General features: G+C 44.8%; 1 protein-coding gene across 1 annotated transcript in view; it reads right to left on the reverse strand.

Moving 5' to 3' along the window:
• Positions 1 to 753: 753 nt before the first annotated feature.
• The window catches only part of EPOR (erythropoietin receptor), an 87,253-nt gene continuing 69,207 nt past the window's right edge, over positions 754 to 18,799 (reverse strand). The window contains exon 8 of the mRNA XM_069231878.1: positions 754 to 5,290. Coding sequence (XP_069087979.1) covers positions 4,574 to 5,290 — 717 coding nt within the window. The 3' untranslated portion in view covers positions 754 to 4,573. The remainder of the gene's footprint in view (positions 5,291 to 18,799) is intronic.

Consider the following 18,799-nt stretch of genomic DNA (forward strand, 5'->3'; position numbering starts at 1 on the left):
GACATGTCAGGCACAACGTGGGCATCTTCGCACACCTTTATCAAACACTACTACCTGGAGAGTCAGGTCTGTATGAACAGGCACTTTGCCCATTCAGTCTTGCAGGACTTTCTAGTATTTGAGACCCATCTCCGGGAATGGTATTGCTTGGGTGTCTGTTCAAAGATAAGGAATCTGCAGCTAGAAGTCTCTATCAGATGAACAAGTTACTTACCTTTAGTAGCGCCTTATCTGGTGGACACAATAAATATCTATAGATTTCTTACCGACCCACCCATCCTCCCCGCTCTGGGAACTGATTTCTAGGGGCAGGGACTCCCCTTTCAGGGCCTTAGCAACATCATATCTGGTGCGGACGATGCTGACAGGGAACGCAGAGCCAATTGACACTACCTAATGCGTGGCACAGGGTTACTGCTTACAAAAATATTCTGGATCCAGTCTAATGCCTGGGAAAAAAATTCAAAGGTAAAGAATCTCCTGCTGGATATTGCCTCTACCAGGTAAGGCATTACTGAAGGTCAGTAACTTGTTCTTCATTCACTTTACACATAACTGGCCTCATAGCATTTAAAGGAGCCTCACTCATTCCCCATCATCAGGGCAGCTTATGTAATTACATAGCACTGTTCTCATACGATGTAATCAAGTCTCACTGCTCTTCACTTGATTCATGCACTTGAATGAAATCTCACACATTCTGCTACTGGGATCATTTTTTTAAAACTTCCTCTTTACAATATAAACATAAAATACAAAAAGAGAAATAAACTTTATTACAAAAGTTGTATAAAAATGCAAATCTTACAAAATCAACAAATGAGTCAGAACACATCACAACAGCTGGTACTGGGCACCTCTGTTATAACGCCCCCACTCCCTGCACATGCAACCCCGAAACACAATATTTTCAAAATAACTGTTAGGCACAAAAGAAATGCCTTAAGAGGCTTTTAAAAAACAATTCCACTAGACCAAATTAAAACTATAGTGTATTTGGCTGAAAACATTAATTAATTCAATTGTTTGTTAAAAGCGTGAGTAAAGGAAAAACGTAGCCTTTAAAAGGCTAAGCATACATAGTGCTAAATTTTAAGGCAGCCAGCTTTCTCATCATGCAGTGCAGGGTCAGTGAAGAAGTTCTTTATCTGGCTACCAGTAAAGGATCCATAAACACTGCTACCTTTTTAAGACTTATTTTGGTTTAAATCCCTACATTTGTAAGGTGTGTGTCCTGCACCCCACTTTTTCTAGCATCCTCTATTTTCCTTAAGTATGTGCCTTTTGTCTTGTTTTTTTCCAGAGGTGTTTCTCCTCACCTCTGTCTCTAGAGTCATTATGCCTGATGTCTTTGATAACAGATGTGTGTGTCAGCTGCCTTATATATTTCAATCCTGTCAGGATGTGTGGGATGTGCATAGAAATGACATATAGGCATCTCAGACAGAGGGAAGAAGTTTGCTTTAGGGAGAAATATGCTATTTAGACTTGTAGTCTACCAGCTCCAAAAGGGCAAGCAAATTCATCTTCTTCTACCCTGGTGTGACCAGTTCTGACACCCTGTCTTCCCCGGAGTCACCAGTGTGTGTGCTCCTGTTCAACATCGAGGCGCTTGGTTTTGAGACATTCTCCCCTCAATGTGGAGGACTGAGATGGTCAGTGTAGCCACATTCATCAAAGTGCATCTTAATCTGCAAGAAGTTCCTCTGGTAGCTCTACAACCATATACAATACGTTGGCCTATAGGAAGACTGTCAGGTCTTGAAGATGTATACTTTATATATCTCCTCAGGAGCCGCAACCCTCTACTCAAAAGCTCCAGTCCAGTCCAGAAAGGACAACTCTTATCATCCTGGCGGCCATGAGTTCACCTACAACCATTCAACATGTAGTAGATTTGACTTCTGTGGAGCTTCATATTCCGTCATTTCATTGCTGGTCCTCATCACAGAGGCAGGACAAGGCAGCAATGAGGAAACAATCACATCAGCGCCGATACTCCTCAGATAATGAGCTGGTGCGCAAAAAGAAGGATTGATGTTCTCATTAATCAAGAGATTGTCAAATTGAGCATAATATTGTTCTCACCAAATTGACGGGTCTGCATTTGAGTCCATTCACAAGGCAGATTTGCAACGCATTTTCTGGAAAGGGATGTTAACTATGACTAGAACTTCATCAAGCAAGGTGTGTAAGCTTCTACCTCTGTGTTTGGAGAAACCATATGTGGATTTCCACTGTAAGAAGGTCTCCATAGGACCCACTCTTCTTCCCAACCCAAAGTGATATCGGATTTTCATATTAATCTGACAGTCTCACTCCTGGCCTCCTTCCTGGAGCATTCCCTATCCTGCAGAAATATCTCTTCATGGCCCAGATGTAAAGGGGGATCTAAAGAGCTATTTGGACAAAACCAGTCATTAGAAGCATGAAATAACTGTATATTACAGAGTGGTCTGTACTAGAATAGCTTAATCTAAGCAAAGTATAGCTTAATAGATAGTGTCCTGCATAATTATATGTTACCAAAAGGCTAACAGAACCCTTCTTGGTAACCTAAAGCACATACTACTCCAAATGTGCCAGTTTCATAAATCCACATTGCTTCAACCTGGATTTCAGTACACACTCACCCGACATTACTGCTTTGACTTTTAATTTGGTTAATTGGAATTGTTTTTTTAAAACCAGAAAAATATACTTAATAATTAATCTAAAAGAAGGGTCTTCCATGGATCCTGCACATGCACAGATATATTTGACTGTTTATGGATTCAGAGAGACTACCCATGAGGAAGAACTAGGGTTACAGCAAAGTAACTTTTCCATCTGCAACACATATTCAACAAATATTATGTACATCGGTGACCCATGACATAGAAAAGCATTAATAATAACATATTGATCTTCAGTGTGGTTAAAGGACTTGGGGGCAGATTTATGGAAAGTGGCGTTGCACCGAGTGCATCCCCACTTTCCCTGCGCCCCTTAGATCCCCTCTCCTGCCACCATGTGTGCGCTGTATTTAAAATACGGCACACCATGGCGCAGGGTAGGGGACATTAGTGCCTATAAATATGCCCAATAGTATCATTGATATTCCATTTATCTAAATCTTCCTGTTTCATCCATCTATCCATTTGTCTGTTCGCAAAACACTCATAGAGCGTGCCTGCAATGGCAGTGGCTGTCAGCTCAGTCCATGGCAATTCCAAAAGCCAGCATAATATTTTCTAGGAACCTTTGAGTGCAGTAATGCAAACAAAATACATGGCAGTGCTTGGCTGTGGCAAATGTGTACTTTATACTTGTTTAGGATTTATATAATTCCTGACATTTCCAAGTATAGTCTTGGTAGTTGTGATTTCTTTTATGGACTTGTATCATGAGGAAGCCCCTAACCACCATTGAGGTTTGGTGAACACACGTACACAATAATATACAGAAGCATTACAATGCGTCTCCGTGGTCTCCTCTTCTTGATCATATTAGGTACTGTCGCATTTAAGCATCTTCGGATAATATGTTGCATCCCACATCCCTTTCATGGATTATCAAGCCCTCTTTTCTTTCCCAATCTCAGGTTATTTTATGGAAATTTCTAAACAGAGGGGGTATGGGTAGAGTAATACTCAGTTTTGTCATTTGCTGCCATTTGTATTTTAATAGCTGAAGTTCTCTAGAAGCAGTCAGAATTGTGTTTCGTGATGTGTTCGGCTCTGTGCAACGAGTAGCTGTTTTATTAACTAAGCTGTGTTTTAGTCTCTGTAATTAGTCGGAGCTTCATTACTCTGAGCTTTGCATTTCTGACCTCCTTTCTGTATAAGACGTTAGAGCTCATACACCGAGCTCCGGCTCTGTCATCTTCTATCGGCAGAAAGAGCTCAGCTTCCTGTTCCGGTCTCTGGATGCAATAGGAGCTATGCTGCATGAGATACAGTTACCTCTGTTTAAGGCGAAGGAACTGTTAAATGAGCCGCAGACTTTTGTTTTCTCTGCTCTGTTATGTAGGAGTGCTGAAAGCTACAGATTTGACCTCCACATTATTAGCAACAGTAACATCTCTCTGCTATAAGCAGTTCCTCTGGATTTCATTTTTCGCTTCTTAGAGACCCCTTCTGTCAGAAAAATATGGGTCAATGATTTTGAAGGGATCACAAGGAATACAGTTATTGTTGAAGTTACCCAGTTACCACCTGAAAGGCTAAATGTAAGCATCTTGCTTCTGATACAAAGTGATCTTTTGAAATGCCTGGCTGTCAACTTAACGTGCAGTCATTCTCCACTCCCTTGGTTCTGAAGAGAGGGAACTGGATCTACTCTAGGATGGTTTTGAGTAGTCACCATCTGGTACCTTTGGGCATTTCAGATCAGGGCATGGCTGTAGGTCTTGTCTACAGTCTGTATGTCACGTGCTGCTGATGAAAGTTGGGAATACAGTTGGATGGTGAGATCCTCTGTTATTGCCTGGCTAAACTGCCTAGCTTGCCTTTTCACAACATGTTCTCCTAGCAGAAGACTTTGGAGAATCGAGGTTTTACATTTCCATGTTGTCTTCAGTCATTTGAAATCCTCAGCATTGTGAGTACAGGACATGGTTGTGAGGAAATGTGCTCACACTCACACCATTCTCATACAAGTTGCTGTACAGGCCCGGGCTACAATTCATGCTGCTGTAGTCTGTCGAGACCCCGGAATCTGAGACCAAAAGGTAGGGGTATTTAAGATCAGTCTGGCCTGCCCGTGGCCGGGAAGACAAAGCCAACTTAGCGGGGTCAAAGATAGCGTACTCAAAGCTGGATGTGGATATTTGTTCTTCGTGGCTGGCACCTGGTGAGATGCTAATGCAGGATCCAGACCTGCCAGAGTCCTGTTCTTCCTTGTCGCCTGGCTCCTTGCTGCTATTTGAGGACTCTGTGCAGATTGTGCATACAGACTTCTGCCGCTCAAGCATGGCCTGGGAGATTGGGCCACCCAGACTTGTTACATTGCAGTCCATTGGTAATCTGCATGGCATGAGGTTCTCGCCCAGGATTACGTAGCTATCCATTGAGAGTGGTGGCAGCTGTGAAGGCATGGAGGGTCTGGCACCCTGCTCTTCCAAAGAACTTTGTGTTTGGGGGGCGAAAATGGGCATGTCTTCGGTACCCCGAACATTGCACAGGGGTAGAGGGAATCCAGGTATTGCAGGCGTTAGCTCTGAGAGAACCTCCAGAGAAGCCACCGGGCCTTCCATGTTGTAGATACAAGGCCTCCAAGACTGATGCAAGCTGCTGTGTCCAAGCCACTGCTGCAAGAGAAAACAAGCTTAGGTCAGATACCATACACAACAAATGCAGAAATACGTGTGAAAAGCAAACACTTGTGTAGTGGGCACAGAAATGAGTTTAGGGCCTAATAACAGCTGTTATTGTTTCACAACCCTATAGAATCCATTTTATTAACGCCACAAGGATGAAAGGATGATTTAGTTTTTCAGTATTTCACCAAGTGAACCTCCCACTAGACAAGGATGTCTGCATTTTGAATTGACTCATCAGGACCTAAACTCTGAACCAGGATTACTATGAACACTGAGTGACAATACTAACCAGTCGAGTTAACATGCCAGGATTGTAAAACAAGTTCAACGGGATCCATATAGATCTCTGCAGTGTACACATCAAAGCAACTCAGCTCCCTTATCAACAGTCAAACCTATTACCTTCAGTCTGGAATCAGCAGCTGACATTATATAAACCCACTGGACTGTCAGGGTCAAGCCTGTCTTCCTCGTGGGACACAGAGAGGTCTCCCACAAGTGCAAAATCCCACTACGCTATTACATGACTTTAAACTTCTGACTTTTAGGTTGCTCATGGATCTCCCAGTACTCTGAGTTTTCCTAAAGAATTTACTTATGTACACTTTTGACTGCAAGCATCTACCTAACAGCTCTGGTAGAAAAGGGCACCACCTTCTAAGAGCCAAACTTGTGGCATTTTTAGAAACTTTTGGCCCAATTTATATTTTGGCAAGAAGGAGCTCCATTGCAACTGTGAGGGACTTCCCTCCCCAACAACATTCTGGTTTGCCTGCCGAATTTACAGACCATAGGTTTGACGATGGCAGAGACTACTCCGTCTGTGCCCTGGTCAAACCCCTCAAATGGCCTGAAGACGTAAGGGCCCTATGGCGTATGGCTGTATGCCTGCCCACCTAAGTTAGATGGGCGGACATACAGCTGATTTTCAGATTCCATCACTGCCAGGAGAATCCTGATCGTACAGGGCATTTAAAAATGCTCCATGCCACCCTCTTTATGGGAGGAATCTCCCAAGGCGAAGGGGCCATTGTTTTTTTTATTTACAAAAAGAAAATTTTCTGATTTCGAAATTTTCCTTTTGAAAATAGAAATAAATACAGTAGGTTTCCCGCACTGCTCCATCATGTTGACGGATCCCTCTGTCAAACTTACAATACATTGGCACAAACCACTGTTCCTATCAATACTAGAAATGTCTGCTGGATCTGTGGACATCTCTAAATTTGGAGGGCAGCACATCTGTCAGGGCGACGGATTGATTTACTCAGCTTCCCTGGCAGAGAAATGGGCCACCCACCAATACATAAATCAGGCCCTCTACTGTTTAATTTTGTTCTTTAGTACCAAGTTCAACATGTCTGCGAGTTGTCTCAAGCGGGTGTGATTTTGTGGCTGTTTAGGCTGCAGTTGTGCAGGTTTCCTTCAGAGTTTGGGAAGTATGTAAGATTTGACACTATACTTTTTCAAAGATTGATCTGTTTATTACCTTTGGATTTGTATTAGAAACAAATCCAGTTTATTTTTCCCTTTTAAGTTTACCACTGCTTGCTTCTGCAAGCAGAACTGTGGTCAGAGGTTTCTCCCCATTCTTAATTAAAGGTTTTAGGGGTTTAAGAGCATTTAGGGCAGAAGACTGACCTGGGTATTGAACTCCAGAATAATATGTAATGTGGCATTTTGAGAAGTAGTTGTTAAAGATGCCAGTATCAATGCCAATCCAAAAGCAGGGAGAAGTTGCTGGTGGATTTTGGGAATCATGTAGATCAGTGGTTCCCAACCTGTGGTCCGGGCACTCTACAACTGCTTAGAAAATCAAATAAGATTAACAAATTAGGTCCCCAACTTTCAGAACTGACTCAGTGGGGGTCCCCAGACTCTAATAATGATTGAGTGGGGGTCCCCGGGATCCAGTAATGATAATGTGGGGGTCCACAGAAGTCAAAAGGTTGGGAACCACTGATGTAGATACTTTATTTTTGAGCCATTTTTCACAGGATCCATCCACATCAAAGCCTTTTGCTCCAAAGGAATGCCTGAGGCTAAGCCATAGTCAGGGACAGAAACAATGAATAGCAACTAAACTTGCGTCAAGGCAGAGTGAACATAAGTAAATAAGAAAAAACTCTAGGCCTGCAATGAATTTCATGAGGTCCTACCAGCGAGTGTGTGGGCTGGATGATGCTTAGTCCTCTACCATGATTCAGGTATTCATGTATTTCTGTTGTTCAAAAAGAGACGACAAACAACAGGTTCTAGTTCCACAGCATACACACCTTCTCCCAAGTACGAGGATTCCTACCAAGAGTCTGCTTTTTTAGGGGGGATGGATGGAGACTACAGAGGGGCAAAGGTCAGGAGAGGGACCAGGGATGGACAGAGACAGAGCAGGGGATGGAGACCAGCAAGGTATTTCAGTCAAGAAAGTCACGAAGAGAGACAGATCAGACGGCAATATTACAGAAGGTACACACCAACCCCATAATTTTTTCAAATTACACGTTAAAACCTACAAAATCTGAGATTCAATCCAAGGGTCTTTCTTTTGTCCCCACAAACATCACTAACACCTTTAACATAAAATGGAAGTTTACAATTTTTTCAGGCAAATCAAAGTGAGGTATCACTATAACAAACAGTCCTATCAGGCCAGACGGGATGCGACAGGCCTGAGATCCCCGTCCACATTCACCCCATCAGCATGTATGGTATACACAAAATATTAGCCTTTGAACAGGTGGTACTCAGCAATGGCACACAATTACTGGGTGTTAAAAATATGTGAAATGCAAAGCCATTACAGCAGAGATACAGGCATTGGAGACACTTAAGGCAAACACCAAAATAGTGATCAAGCCTGCCGACAAGAGGGATGCAATAGTCATTCAAGATAGAGAACAGTACATGACTGCGGTCCTACAACAACTGAGTGCCCAAGATCAGTATTTTTGAAATTACGGTCTAATCCCTCAAGAGGAGAGCCACTAATCAGATCAGTGACTGACAGAAGTTTGATGGAAGGTTTTCTGAGTAAACTCGAACATGACTATCTTAATAAAAAACACACATCCTAGAGTTTGTACCATATGCACGCTGCCAAAGATACATAAGCATATGGAAAAACCCTGGGGTAGCTTATTGTGTCTGGTTGTGATTCTGTATTAAAACCACTGTGTAAATATGCAGATTTCTTTATAAAACATTTTGGGGGTCATTCCGACCCTGGCGGTCCGCGGACCGCGGAAGCACCGCCAACAGACTGGCGGTGCTTCCTGGGCCATTCTGACCGCGGCGGTAAAGCCGCGGTCAGAAAAGGGGAACCGGCGGTTTCCCGCCGGTTTACCCCTGGCCCAGGGAATCCTCCAAGCAGCGCCGCCATGGGGATTCCGACCCCCTTCCCGCCAGCCTGTTTCTGGCGGTTTTCACCGCCAGAACCAGGCTGGCGGGAACGGGTGTCGTGGGGCCCCTGGGGGCCCCTGCACTGCCCATGCCACTGGCATGGGCAGTGCAGGGGCCCCCTAACAGGGCCCCACAAAGATTTTCAGTGTCTGCTTTGCAGACACTGAAAATCGCGACGGGAGCCACTGCACCCATCGCACCCCTGCAAATCCGCCGGCTCAAATCTAAAATTAAACGGACACTCTTTTATTGTTCAACATCTAAAAACATACATGTAAGTATAAATAATAAGTATTATCATAACTTTATATGTAAATAATAAATGTATAAACATTTGAAAGATGTAATTCGTTCTATAATTACACATTTCCAAGGCATTGTAAGAGAAAGAGCATGATACATAACATCCCAGAAAGAAAATAAATTACTAAGTCATATGGACTATCATACATCAATGGAAAATGGGAATTGGAAATGTACCAAATATTATTTCAATGCATGCTATCGGGGCCCACTACAAAATATGATGTTGTAAATAATATAAGGGAACACAACGCCCCCCCCCCCCCCCAAATGTAACAGAAAAAGAAGTGAGGGAGGTATTGCAGGATGTAAGAATGGCAAGCAATAGTTCCCAAGAGCCCACAACAAAACTCCTAAACTATAAACCCTCTAAAGTCCCTGAACACATCACAGGCCAACTACCACCTATGCCCACTTTAAAACGTTTAATTGCACAAACTAAAAAAGCCACCAGTGATACTCCTCCTGTCCTAGATGATACCTAGATATAAAAATACCTAAACACATAAAAAATATTAATAATGAGGAACCCTTCCTGTTATATGACAATCTAATCAATGATAGACAAATCCTAATATTTTCGACAGCAGATAATTTACAAAAACTAAGGGCCTTATTACGAGTTTGGCAGTCCGTGGACCACAATGGCGGTGGGGGCGGTCCGACCCCGTCGGGTTGACGGTCGGACCACCCTATTACGTTGCATGTGGTTCCATAGACCAAAGACCGCCGCGGTCCCGCCTGCACCACCAGGCAGGGCAGACCCCCGTGGTGGTAAGATAGGCCAATGAGGCAATCGGAGCCAGTGTTTCTGCCAGACATATTATGTTGTTGACTTCCACCAACGTGACTGTGGCGGTCCAACAACCTCATCCCAGTTGGCGGAATTGGAGGCATAAAAGGAAGGAACTCACTTGCAGGCAGCGTCACACGTCTTGTGCTACCATGGAGCCAATTACACACGTCCTGCTGCTGCTCATAGATAAAGCCCAAAATCCATGCCACAGTGAAAACAACCAACGGTAAGATCACACACCTATCCATGTTCCGAAACTCTACAACAGCTCGTCATACCGCGATACACCTGCTATGTGGGTTAGGCTATATTGTCCAAGTACACTTTTTTTGTGGTCTGAATCAGAGTTGTTCACAACGAATGACCCATACACTGCTACATGACGCCCCCTTTGGGCAGGTAACTGACACTGCACCAACACACTCCACAAAACACATGTTTGCTCATCCCTGCTTCAGCGAGAGTGAAGTGTACAGAACATTGTGTCACACAACAGCAACACCACATCAACATAACATGTATTTAAACAGACACTGTCACATTGCTCACATGCCATGGCCTGTTGTGATATTAAAGACACATATGTCTGGGTCTGGATGTGCCATTTAACCCAAACACACCTTCCATGAAACATCCCTTGTGATGGACCCAAACATATTACCCACATTGCAACACAATGGAAGGTCAATGGGATGCACAATATTTTGTGAGACAAATATCTAAAGCTCACAATGTAAACAATACCTGCACAAAAGTGATGGGGGCATCAGGGGGAATCCAGGAAGGATGCTGCCCTGGGACACATTTAACTTTGCACATGCCCCAAAACACCTTTGCACAGGAACTGGGCCTTCATGTATCTCAGGGAGAACCAATAGTAAAACCAAATGACATGCCTATTTACCAAATGTGTAAGTGCTAGTCAAGAAAGCAAATACAACAGTAACAGTATGGGTCACACATGTAGATGAAGTAGCTGCAAGGTACACATACGAAAATGGACAAATGGTCAGTCAAATGTAAAGGAAGGTAGCACAATTGAAAACCCTCTGTGTGGACAAACAAAACTCGGGCTTCCGCACATGAGATGAATGTCCAATCTACATCAGGGGGACAAATCTAACACAATACATGCTGACAATGGCAAAGATGAAATACTTACCATATTAAACAAAACACAATAGAATGACACCCCAGTTGGATTACCACCAACATATCCATCAATTGAACATCTATCCTTGTCCTTGGTGACACCAGCAGTGCCCACAAATCAGATCTTGACAACCACAGCAAATGAATCAGCAGTCAGGATCAAACACACACAACTGTAGACATACAACACAAATCACTCAGGAACAACAAAAAGGTAGAAAACTAAAGGCAGGACAAATCTGTACCTAAAAAACAACAGCTTGGGCTTATTAAGATAAAACAATGAACATCAAAGGCCATTGGCCAGGCCACATATAGGTCCAAGCACAATACTGTGCACTAGCTTGAATCCGATCCCTGCTAGAGAACCTTCACAGGAAAGGGCATCAAGTGGGCATGCAGGCACTTGGGTGGTTTGGGTCAAGTTTGGGTTTGGGAGGGGTGGGCTTCTTCTTAGGAGGGGTGGCCATCTTCTTCGGGGTGAGAGGGGTATGGCTGCTTGTAGGTGGGAAGGGTGTGATGAGGAGGAATTGGATGTTGAAGGGATGGTTGAGATGTGGGTGGGGTTCTCGATTTTGGGAGGGAAGTTTGGGATCACATGGGTAAGGGCAAGGTCAGAAAGGAAACTTTCTTTGGGAAAAAGAGTAGTGCAGAAGGGGTTGGGAGGTTGAGAGAGTGCTTGTCTTGCCTGTGGGTGTTGATGCTGCTGGTGTGTGCATGTCAGAGGAATGCTTGGGTTTGGGTAGAGTCTGTTGTGTGTATAAGTATGGGCATTTGCGTTTCTTGGGGGTCTGTGAGGTGGAAGTGCTGGGTAATGCGGGAGTGGTGGCTGTGTGTGTGGGTGTTGGGGTGGTATCTGGGGATATCATGGATGTGGTGGCTGTGTTTGTGGGTGTTGGGGTGGTCTCTGGGGGTATGGTGGATGTGGTGGCTGTGCCTGTGGGTGTTGGGGTGGTGCCTAGGGGTTTGGTGGATGTGGTGGCTGTGTTTGAGGGTGCACCCCAATGTGTCTGAATGTTGAATGTGGTAGATGTGTCAGTGGGTGTTGGGTTGGTGTCTGTGGGTATGGCAGTTCGGGTGTAGTGGTGTGTGTGAGTGACTGTGAATGCTTCCGTGTGTCTTGTGGTGCTTGTGTTTATGTGTGCTCCTTGTGTGTGCTGAGGTGGGTGCATACGGATGTGTCTGTGTGCTTGGGACAGGTAGGGGAATAGGGAAATTGGATGGGGAAGAAGTAGGTGGTGGGGAGGATTGTGGGGTAGATGGCTGCTGTCAATGAGGAGGCCAGAGCCTGAAAATATCTCTGTAGGTCAGTCATTGCACTATGAATGCCTTCCTGGTATGCAACCATCTGCTGGAGCTGGCTGCCCTGCACCTGGATGGCATCAAGAATGGCAGTGTGACCCACAAACATGCTCCTCAAGAGGTCAATAGCCTCCTCATTCAGAGCAACAGGGGTAACGGGGGCAGGGGTAAGGTGCCTGGAGTGAAGGAGGCGCCCACCCTCTTGGGTGAGTGGGCATGGCGAACGGGGTGGGGAATAGCAAGGAGGGTGGAGATGGGACTGGGGTGGCAGACAAGGATGGAACAGGAGCAGGTCCTGATGTGTCTGCCACCACTAGAGAGTGGCCACTGGAGGACTAATTTGAAGATGTGATGTGGATCTTGTGTCCTCCGTAGAACTCTCCTCACCCTCCGGGCCACTAGGTCCCACTTGCCTAGGATGATGCTGAAATAGCAAAGACAGATAGGGTCACTACATGTGCCTGATCACACCTGAACAACAGCTGTGATCCTCAGACATTAACATGACCTACTTCAGCCACCAGCCACAAGCTCCAGCAAAGTGTCTCCAACGTTTACCACACCATATGCATGCATGCTACATGAACTGTCAACAGTTGCCCATGGGAAATTCAGAATGACAGACAACTCCAATTGCATGGGTGAAATTGTACAATCCTAGTACTCATTCAACAAGTAGGAGACCTCATCACCTTCACTGGCTTGCCTTATGTAGCATCCCTCAGTTACCTGTTGTCACAAACAGTAGAGCAATGCCAAGTTCAGTCCCACTGATCCCACTCAAGGTCATGCATATTCATATACCCAATGCCACATCATGAAGAAATGATGGCCTATTAATCCAGCCATGTTGCTGAAATAAGTACAGAAGCCAGAGAAAGCTGACATGGAAACACCCATGTCACACTGGAAAAAATCAACAATGGTTACTTCAATATATTGACATTGTCTAAATGGACTCCTGGAGGTTGTACTAATGTTGCCCAGATAGATAACACGTTGTGTAAAGAAATGTACACTGGAGACAAGTTGGGCAAAATTTCAGGGAGATATGTCTACAAAATCCACATCACAATGAATCAGGTAGCCCCAGGGAAATCACCTCTCTTGATTGGTACTCCAGACAATACCATACTCTGATTGCATCAGTAGAAACCAATAGTCTATTGAATGTTGTAGAAGCCCAGGGACTCTCAATTACCTGTAGAAGGCCCTTAACATGTTGTTCAATGGAAAGGCACAGCACTGTCTCTTTCTGTCATGCAAACACAGATTCCCTTGGATGAATGGTTGTACACAACCACATATGGTTCTCACATTACTGCGAGTCACTCCCTGATACATGTCAACACTTAACATGTTGCTAAATGATTCTACGTCAATGGTTTGGAAAAGCACATTGTGGATAAAAACTGTAGTCCTCCATGTCATGTCCTTCATTGCTACTGCAGTTGTACTTGCCAAAGTTCATGGAATGATGGCTGAGGGTATACGTGTGCCACCAATCAATGGTGACACACTTTTGTCTGTGGCACCACATTTACTGTAGCCACATCACATATGTCCAATTCCAAACACATGTTGGCATGCACAAATATGTGAGAGAATCAGACATCATCCCATGAATACAGGTAGATCATGCACGAAACAGTAGCGAAAATGATATGCCAAAAGAGAAAGGTACACATGCTAACATGTAGCCTCAAGGAAAGATGGCTACAGGGATGTCACCAAAATCATGTTACTGGACAATCACTACTTACCAAGGGAAAGTATTGATCTGAGACTGCACCCAAAGAGCAATGAACGCTGTGTCATATGTATAATGGCAAAGTTCACATGACAAACAGTAGTGAGGCACCAACACTCGTCACAAACTGAAGACAAGTGGCCTGTGGGGAACAGATGCCAATATACTCACTGACCAGACACATGGATGAGTACAGTGATCTATTATTCCATGTTGTTTGGGCTGACACACTGAAGACAAGTGGACTGTTGGGTACAAATGACACTCAAAGCAACAAACAACATGACCTGATTGATCACTGTACTCAGCCATGTTTTGGCCCTGAAGAGTAAATTGGTTGTGGACTGTACTTGGTTGTGTTCTACGTTAATGGGCCAACAGGCAAGGTACATCAGCATGCACCAACTTCCATACCTACACAATCACTCATCCTGTGTGTCACACATGACCCATCTCCAATCTTCAGGAGGAGATGACATACTCTAACACATCAACTTGGCAATGTAACAGGCAGGAGTATGTCCTGGACTCACCCCCTTGTTGCTGCTGAGCTCCCCTCAAGCACCCATCAAGCTCAGGATAGGCCACCACCAGAATGTGGGACATTAGGGGGGGTCAGGCCCCTCAAATGCCCATCAAGCTCAGGGCAGGCCACCACCAGAATACAGACCATTAGTGGGGACAGGCTCCAACATGCACCCCACCCACGTTAGGAGGAAAGCTCCAGCTGGATCTCTGCGATCTTCTGGGCCCAGCGTCTCAGGTCCTCCTGCCTCGTGCGACAGTGAGTGCTTCGCTAGCTATGGACCCCAGGGTCCGAACCTTCCGGGTGATGGCTCTCTAAAATTCCCTTATTCTGGTGGGAGTTGGCCTGTATGGATGCAAGAGACAAATCAAAAGTTTGTAAATCAATTTTTTTGCCCAAATGGTTGTGTCACTCACATTTCAGAAACACCAGCCACAAAATGTTTTAATTGCAAACACAACACAAGTGTAAAGCACACATGCTGATAAGTACAGGGACATGACTACATACTTTTGCATTTTAAATTCATCTGCAGAATAACCCACTACCTTGCTCATTGTCTACACAGACTAAGCAAGCCTACTGACATCAGTTATCCCGGGCTCAAGCCACATGCACTGTGACGTGAGCCACAATGACACACAACACACCATTGTCGCCTTCTGAAGGGTAAAGTCCTTGGGCCAGACCAGACAGCCACATGCACATCCAGCAACACTGACTCAATGCATACAGTCCTTCCAGGCAAATACCATGGTACAGACCTCAACCTAACACTTAAGTGACAATGAAAGGGCTGCCATGGGTGGCACGGAAAGTCACTTTCCTGTACATGTGTGGACATGTGGGCTACCCAATGTTAACTCATACCACTTCACGTGGGTTTGTGTAGTATGTACTTGTAGCACATGACACACCTTTTACTGTTTTGGCAATCCTACAGAGATGGCATCCAACATACTTAGGTCAGTTTCATCTGATTGTTTGCATGTAACCAAGCTAATGTGTCACATGCCATGCCCTCCCTGGACACAACCAGATATCTGCATTATTGGTTTGGCACCTGTGCAATACGCATGTACTGTACAAATATAACTTATGCAAAGGTGACAACAGAGCTGTGGGAGTAAAGTAACTGTCATAAGCCAATGACACACATTGACAATGAGGCAAAATTTACATATGTAATAGGTCATGGAGTAACCCCAGTACACATTCCTAATGTAGTCAATGGACAAAGGCCTTCAGGCCAGGTCTTGGCACTGGAGACTCATTGTGGCCACATGATAGGATCTGCAGGTCTACAGGGAGTTGGCCTAGTTCCACAATAGCATAGCCACAGTTACTCTACCCCAGCCTGGCCTATATCCCATAAAGAGACATACGTATGTCTCTGCAGGCTGAGCACACAGAACCTACATTAAACACACATTTCCATCATTTGCATGCATGACAGTACATCATGTGCCTATCCGCTACGTGGGTTGTGGCTTGTGTGGCACTCTGAAGGGCACAGTGATTTTCATATGGTTCTCATACAACAGTTTGCCAAGGCCAGATGTGGGCTGAGTGCTCTGTGGCACTATACACATTGCTAACAAGAACCTGAAATGAATCAAACAGTATATACACAGCTCATGTTGTGATGCACATATATGTCATTTGACATTTACAACAATCATGCCCACAGATATGCCATTGTATGGCTGCAGTCTCCTGGCTAGATATATGAATGCAACCCAAGGAGGTATTGGAGTATTTGACATGACGTGTGAAGCTTGCCTAATCTATTTGGCTCAAGCAGCTGATGAGTTGTACAGATCAGTTGCAATTTGGATGACGGAATGAAAATGACATCTTACCAACAGTGACACCAACATAGTGGAGAGCCAACATATGCCTTCCACCATTTGGAGGCCTTGTTGAGTGAGACACAGGCAAACACAGAACGTTGCTGTATGTGTAACTTAAGTCCTCATTGTGTGCAGTGCTGTGTCAATGTGTTTGAAGCCGATACCAATCTGGCTTGAGGCCTTAGGAATACTTGGTGTACACTCATGGTAAATTGTCATTCCTGTCCTCAATAGTTTAATCTTGAGATAACAGGTCAAGATGAGCAAGGTCTGTATATTGCTCACTCACAGGTGAGTAAACTTCATTTGAAAGTTGACAACCGGGTGGATTTGTGCAAGTGACCACTGGGCTGGTGGTTGGAATTGCAGACACAGGGCCTCATGGGAGTTGCAGTGAGGTCATTCCTGCTACCTCCCACGCTTGACAAAAGGTATCCTCCGAGGTGAGTACCCCTCAATTGAGAGTTAACAAACAGGTGTATATAGGTAAGTGACCACTAGGCTGGTGGTTGAAATTACAGACACAGGGTCTCCTGGGAGTTGCAGTTCGGTCACTCCCTCTATTTCCCACACTTGACAAATGGTATCCCCCCAGCTAAGTACATTTCAATTGAGAGTTAACAAACAGGGGTATATGGGCAACTGACCACTAGGCTGGTGGCTGGAATTGCATACACAGGGCCTCCTGAGAGTTGCAGTCAGGTCACTCCCTCTATTTCCCACACTTGACAAATGGTATCCCCCCAGCTAAGTACATTTCAATTGAGAGCTAACAAACAGGGGTATATGGGCAAGTGACCCCTCGGCTGGTGGTTGGAATTACAGACACAAGGCCTCTTGGGAGTTGCAGTCATGTCACTCCCTGTACTTCACACACTAGCCAAACACTGAGTATTACATATCTGTAGACAGACTGTATTTAGGTTTGAGCATACATTTACATGTTGAGACAAACCATGATTCCTGGGCTAATTTGTTGATATTGAAAGACTTACAGGCACCATTTTGACGTATGGGATGTGATGGGCCTTGGTAGCTGTGATGTTGGGTCTAACAATACACATTGACAGTCTTACATCTCAGGTTCTCTGCACATTGAATGTTGGTGCATGAACAACACAGTGGCAAATACAAAGCTGTGGGCTTGCAGGACATTGCATTTTTGGAACAGTTTTTTTGTGGTAACTTACCAGCCTCCACTCCCCCAGGTATTCCTGCCAAGCCCTCAGGATGCAGGATGGCCAAGACATTCTTCTCCCATGGAAAGAGTCCTAATGGAGCACTGGGAGGGCCACTGCCGGTCTTTTTGGCCTCCATCTGTTGCCTGGAGGCCAGGTATCACACCTTCCCCCTCAGGTCGTTCCACTTCTTCCTGCTGTCCTCCTTTGTGCGCAGGGTGGTGTCTACAGCATTCAATCTGTCGATGATCCTTTATCACATTTCCATTTTCCTATTGAGAGGAGTGTGCTGGACTCTGACTCCAAACAACTGTGGCTCTACTCTTATGATTTCATCCACCATGGCCCCCAACTCATCTTCAGAGAAACAGGGATTTTTGGCACGTGATCTGTTGGACAACTAAGGTGAGTGACAGGGACTTACTTAACAGGGGAAGTGCAATGAGGAGTGAATGGACCAAAGTGTGTGCAAGGTGTTAAATGGGATGGTGAAAAAAGGGGTGCCTTATCTATCAGTATTAGGAAAACAGTAGTCTCTGGTGTCTTCCATCCAGGGAAGATGCAAAGAATTGTGGTTTCTGAAGTGGTATGTTTTATAGTGTGATTTGCAGATGTGTCCACTGGACCAATGTGTGACAGCTGTGGTGTTTTTTAATTCATCCGATGTGCACTTGTCTGTTACTTTGCTGAACGCGTTCCGTGATGGTCGACCGCCATTGGCTAACCGCTGCTAGGGGACCACCACGGCAACTGTGTGTTGGTAATGGGCTCATTGATTGTCTGCGGCGTTGGAGGACCGACCGCCTGGATCCAAGACCACAGGGCCGCTGGAGGTCTGCTTTCCTGCTTGGCGGGTGGCAGTTCTGGCTGTTTCCATCATAATACTGTGGGCTAGGAACCACCAGCGCAGTGATCTTTTTAGGACCGCCGACATGGCGGTCTGACATTCCGACCACCAAACTTGTGATCAGGCCCTAAGTCATTGTCAAATCTGGATGATTGATGGGACCTCCAAAGTGTGTCCCAAATCTTTCACTCGCCATACATGGTGAATATTAAAACACAAAAATCTCTTATGTATATGCCCGACTACTAAATAAACACAGTAGCACTTACTACAAACTCCTAAACCACTTTAAACATAAAACAAATGACTACCCACAAAAAATAATCATAGACTTAGAACAAGCCATGATTCAAACCATTTTTAAAATGTACCCCTACACTGCACTCGTTCT

Source organism: Pleurodeles waltl, chromosome 4_2 (assembly GCF_031143425.1).
Source record: "Pleurodeles waltl isolate 20211129_DDA chromosome 4_2, aPleWal1.hap1.20221129, whole genome shotgun sequence".
Taxonomy (NCBI): domain Eukaryota; kingdom Metazoa; phylum Chordata; class Amphibia; order Caudata; family Salamandridae; genus Pleurodeles; species Pleurodeles waltl.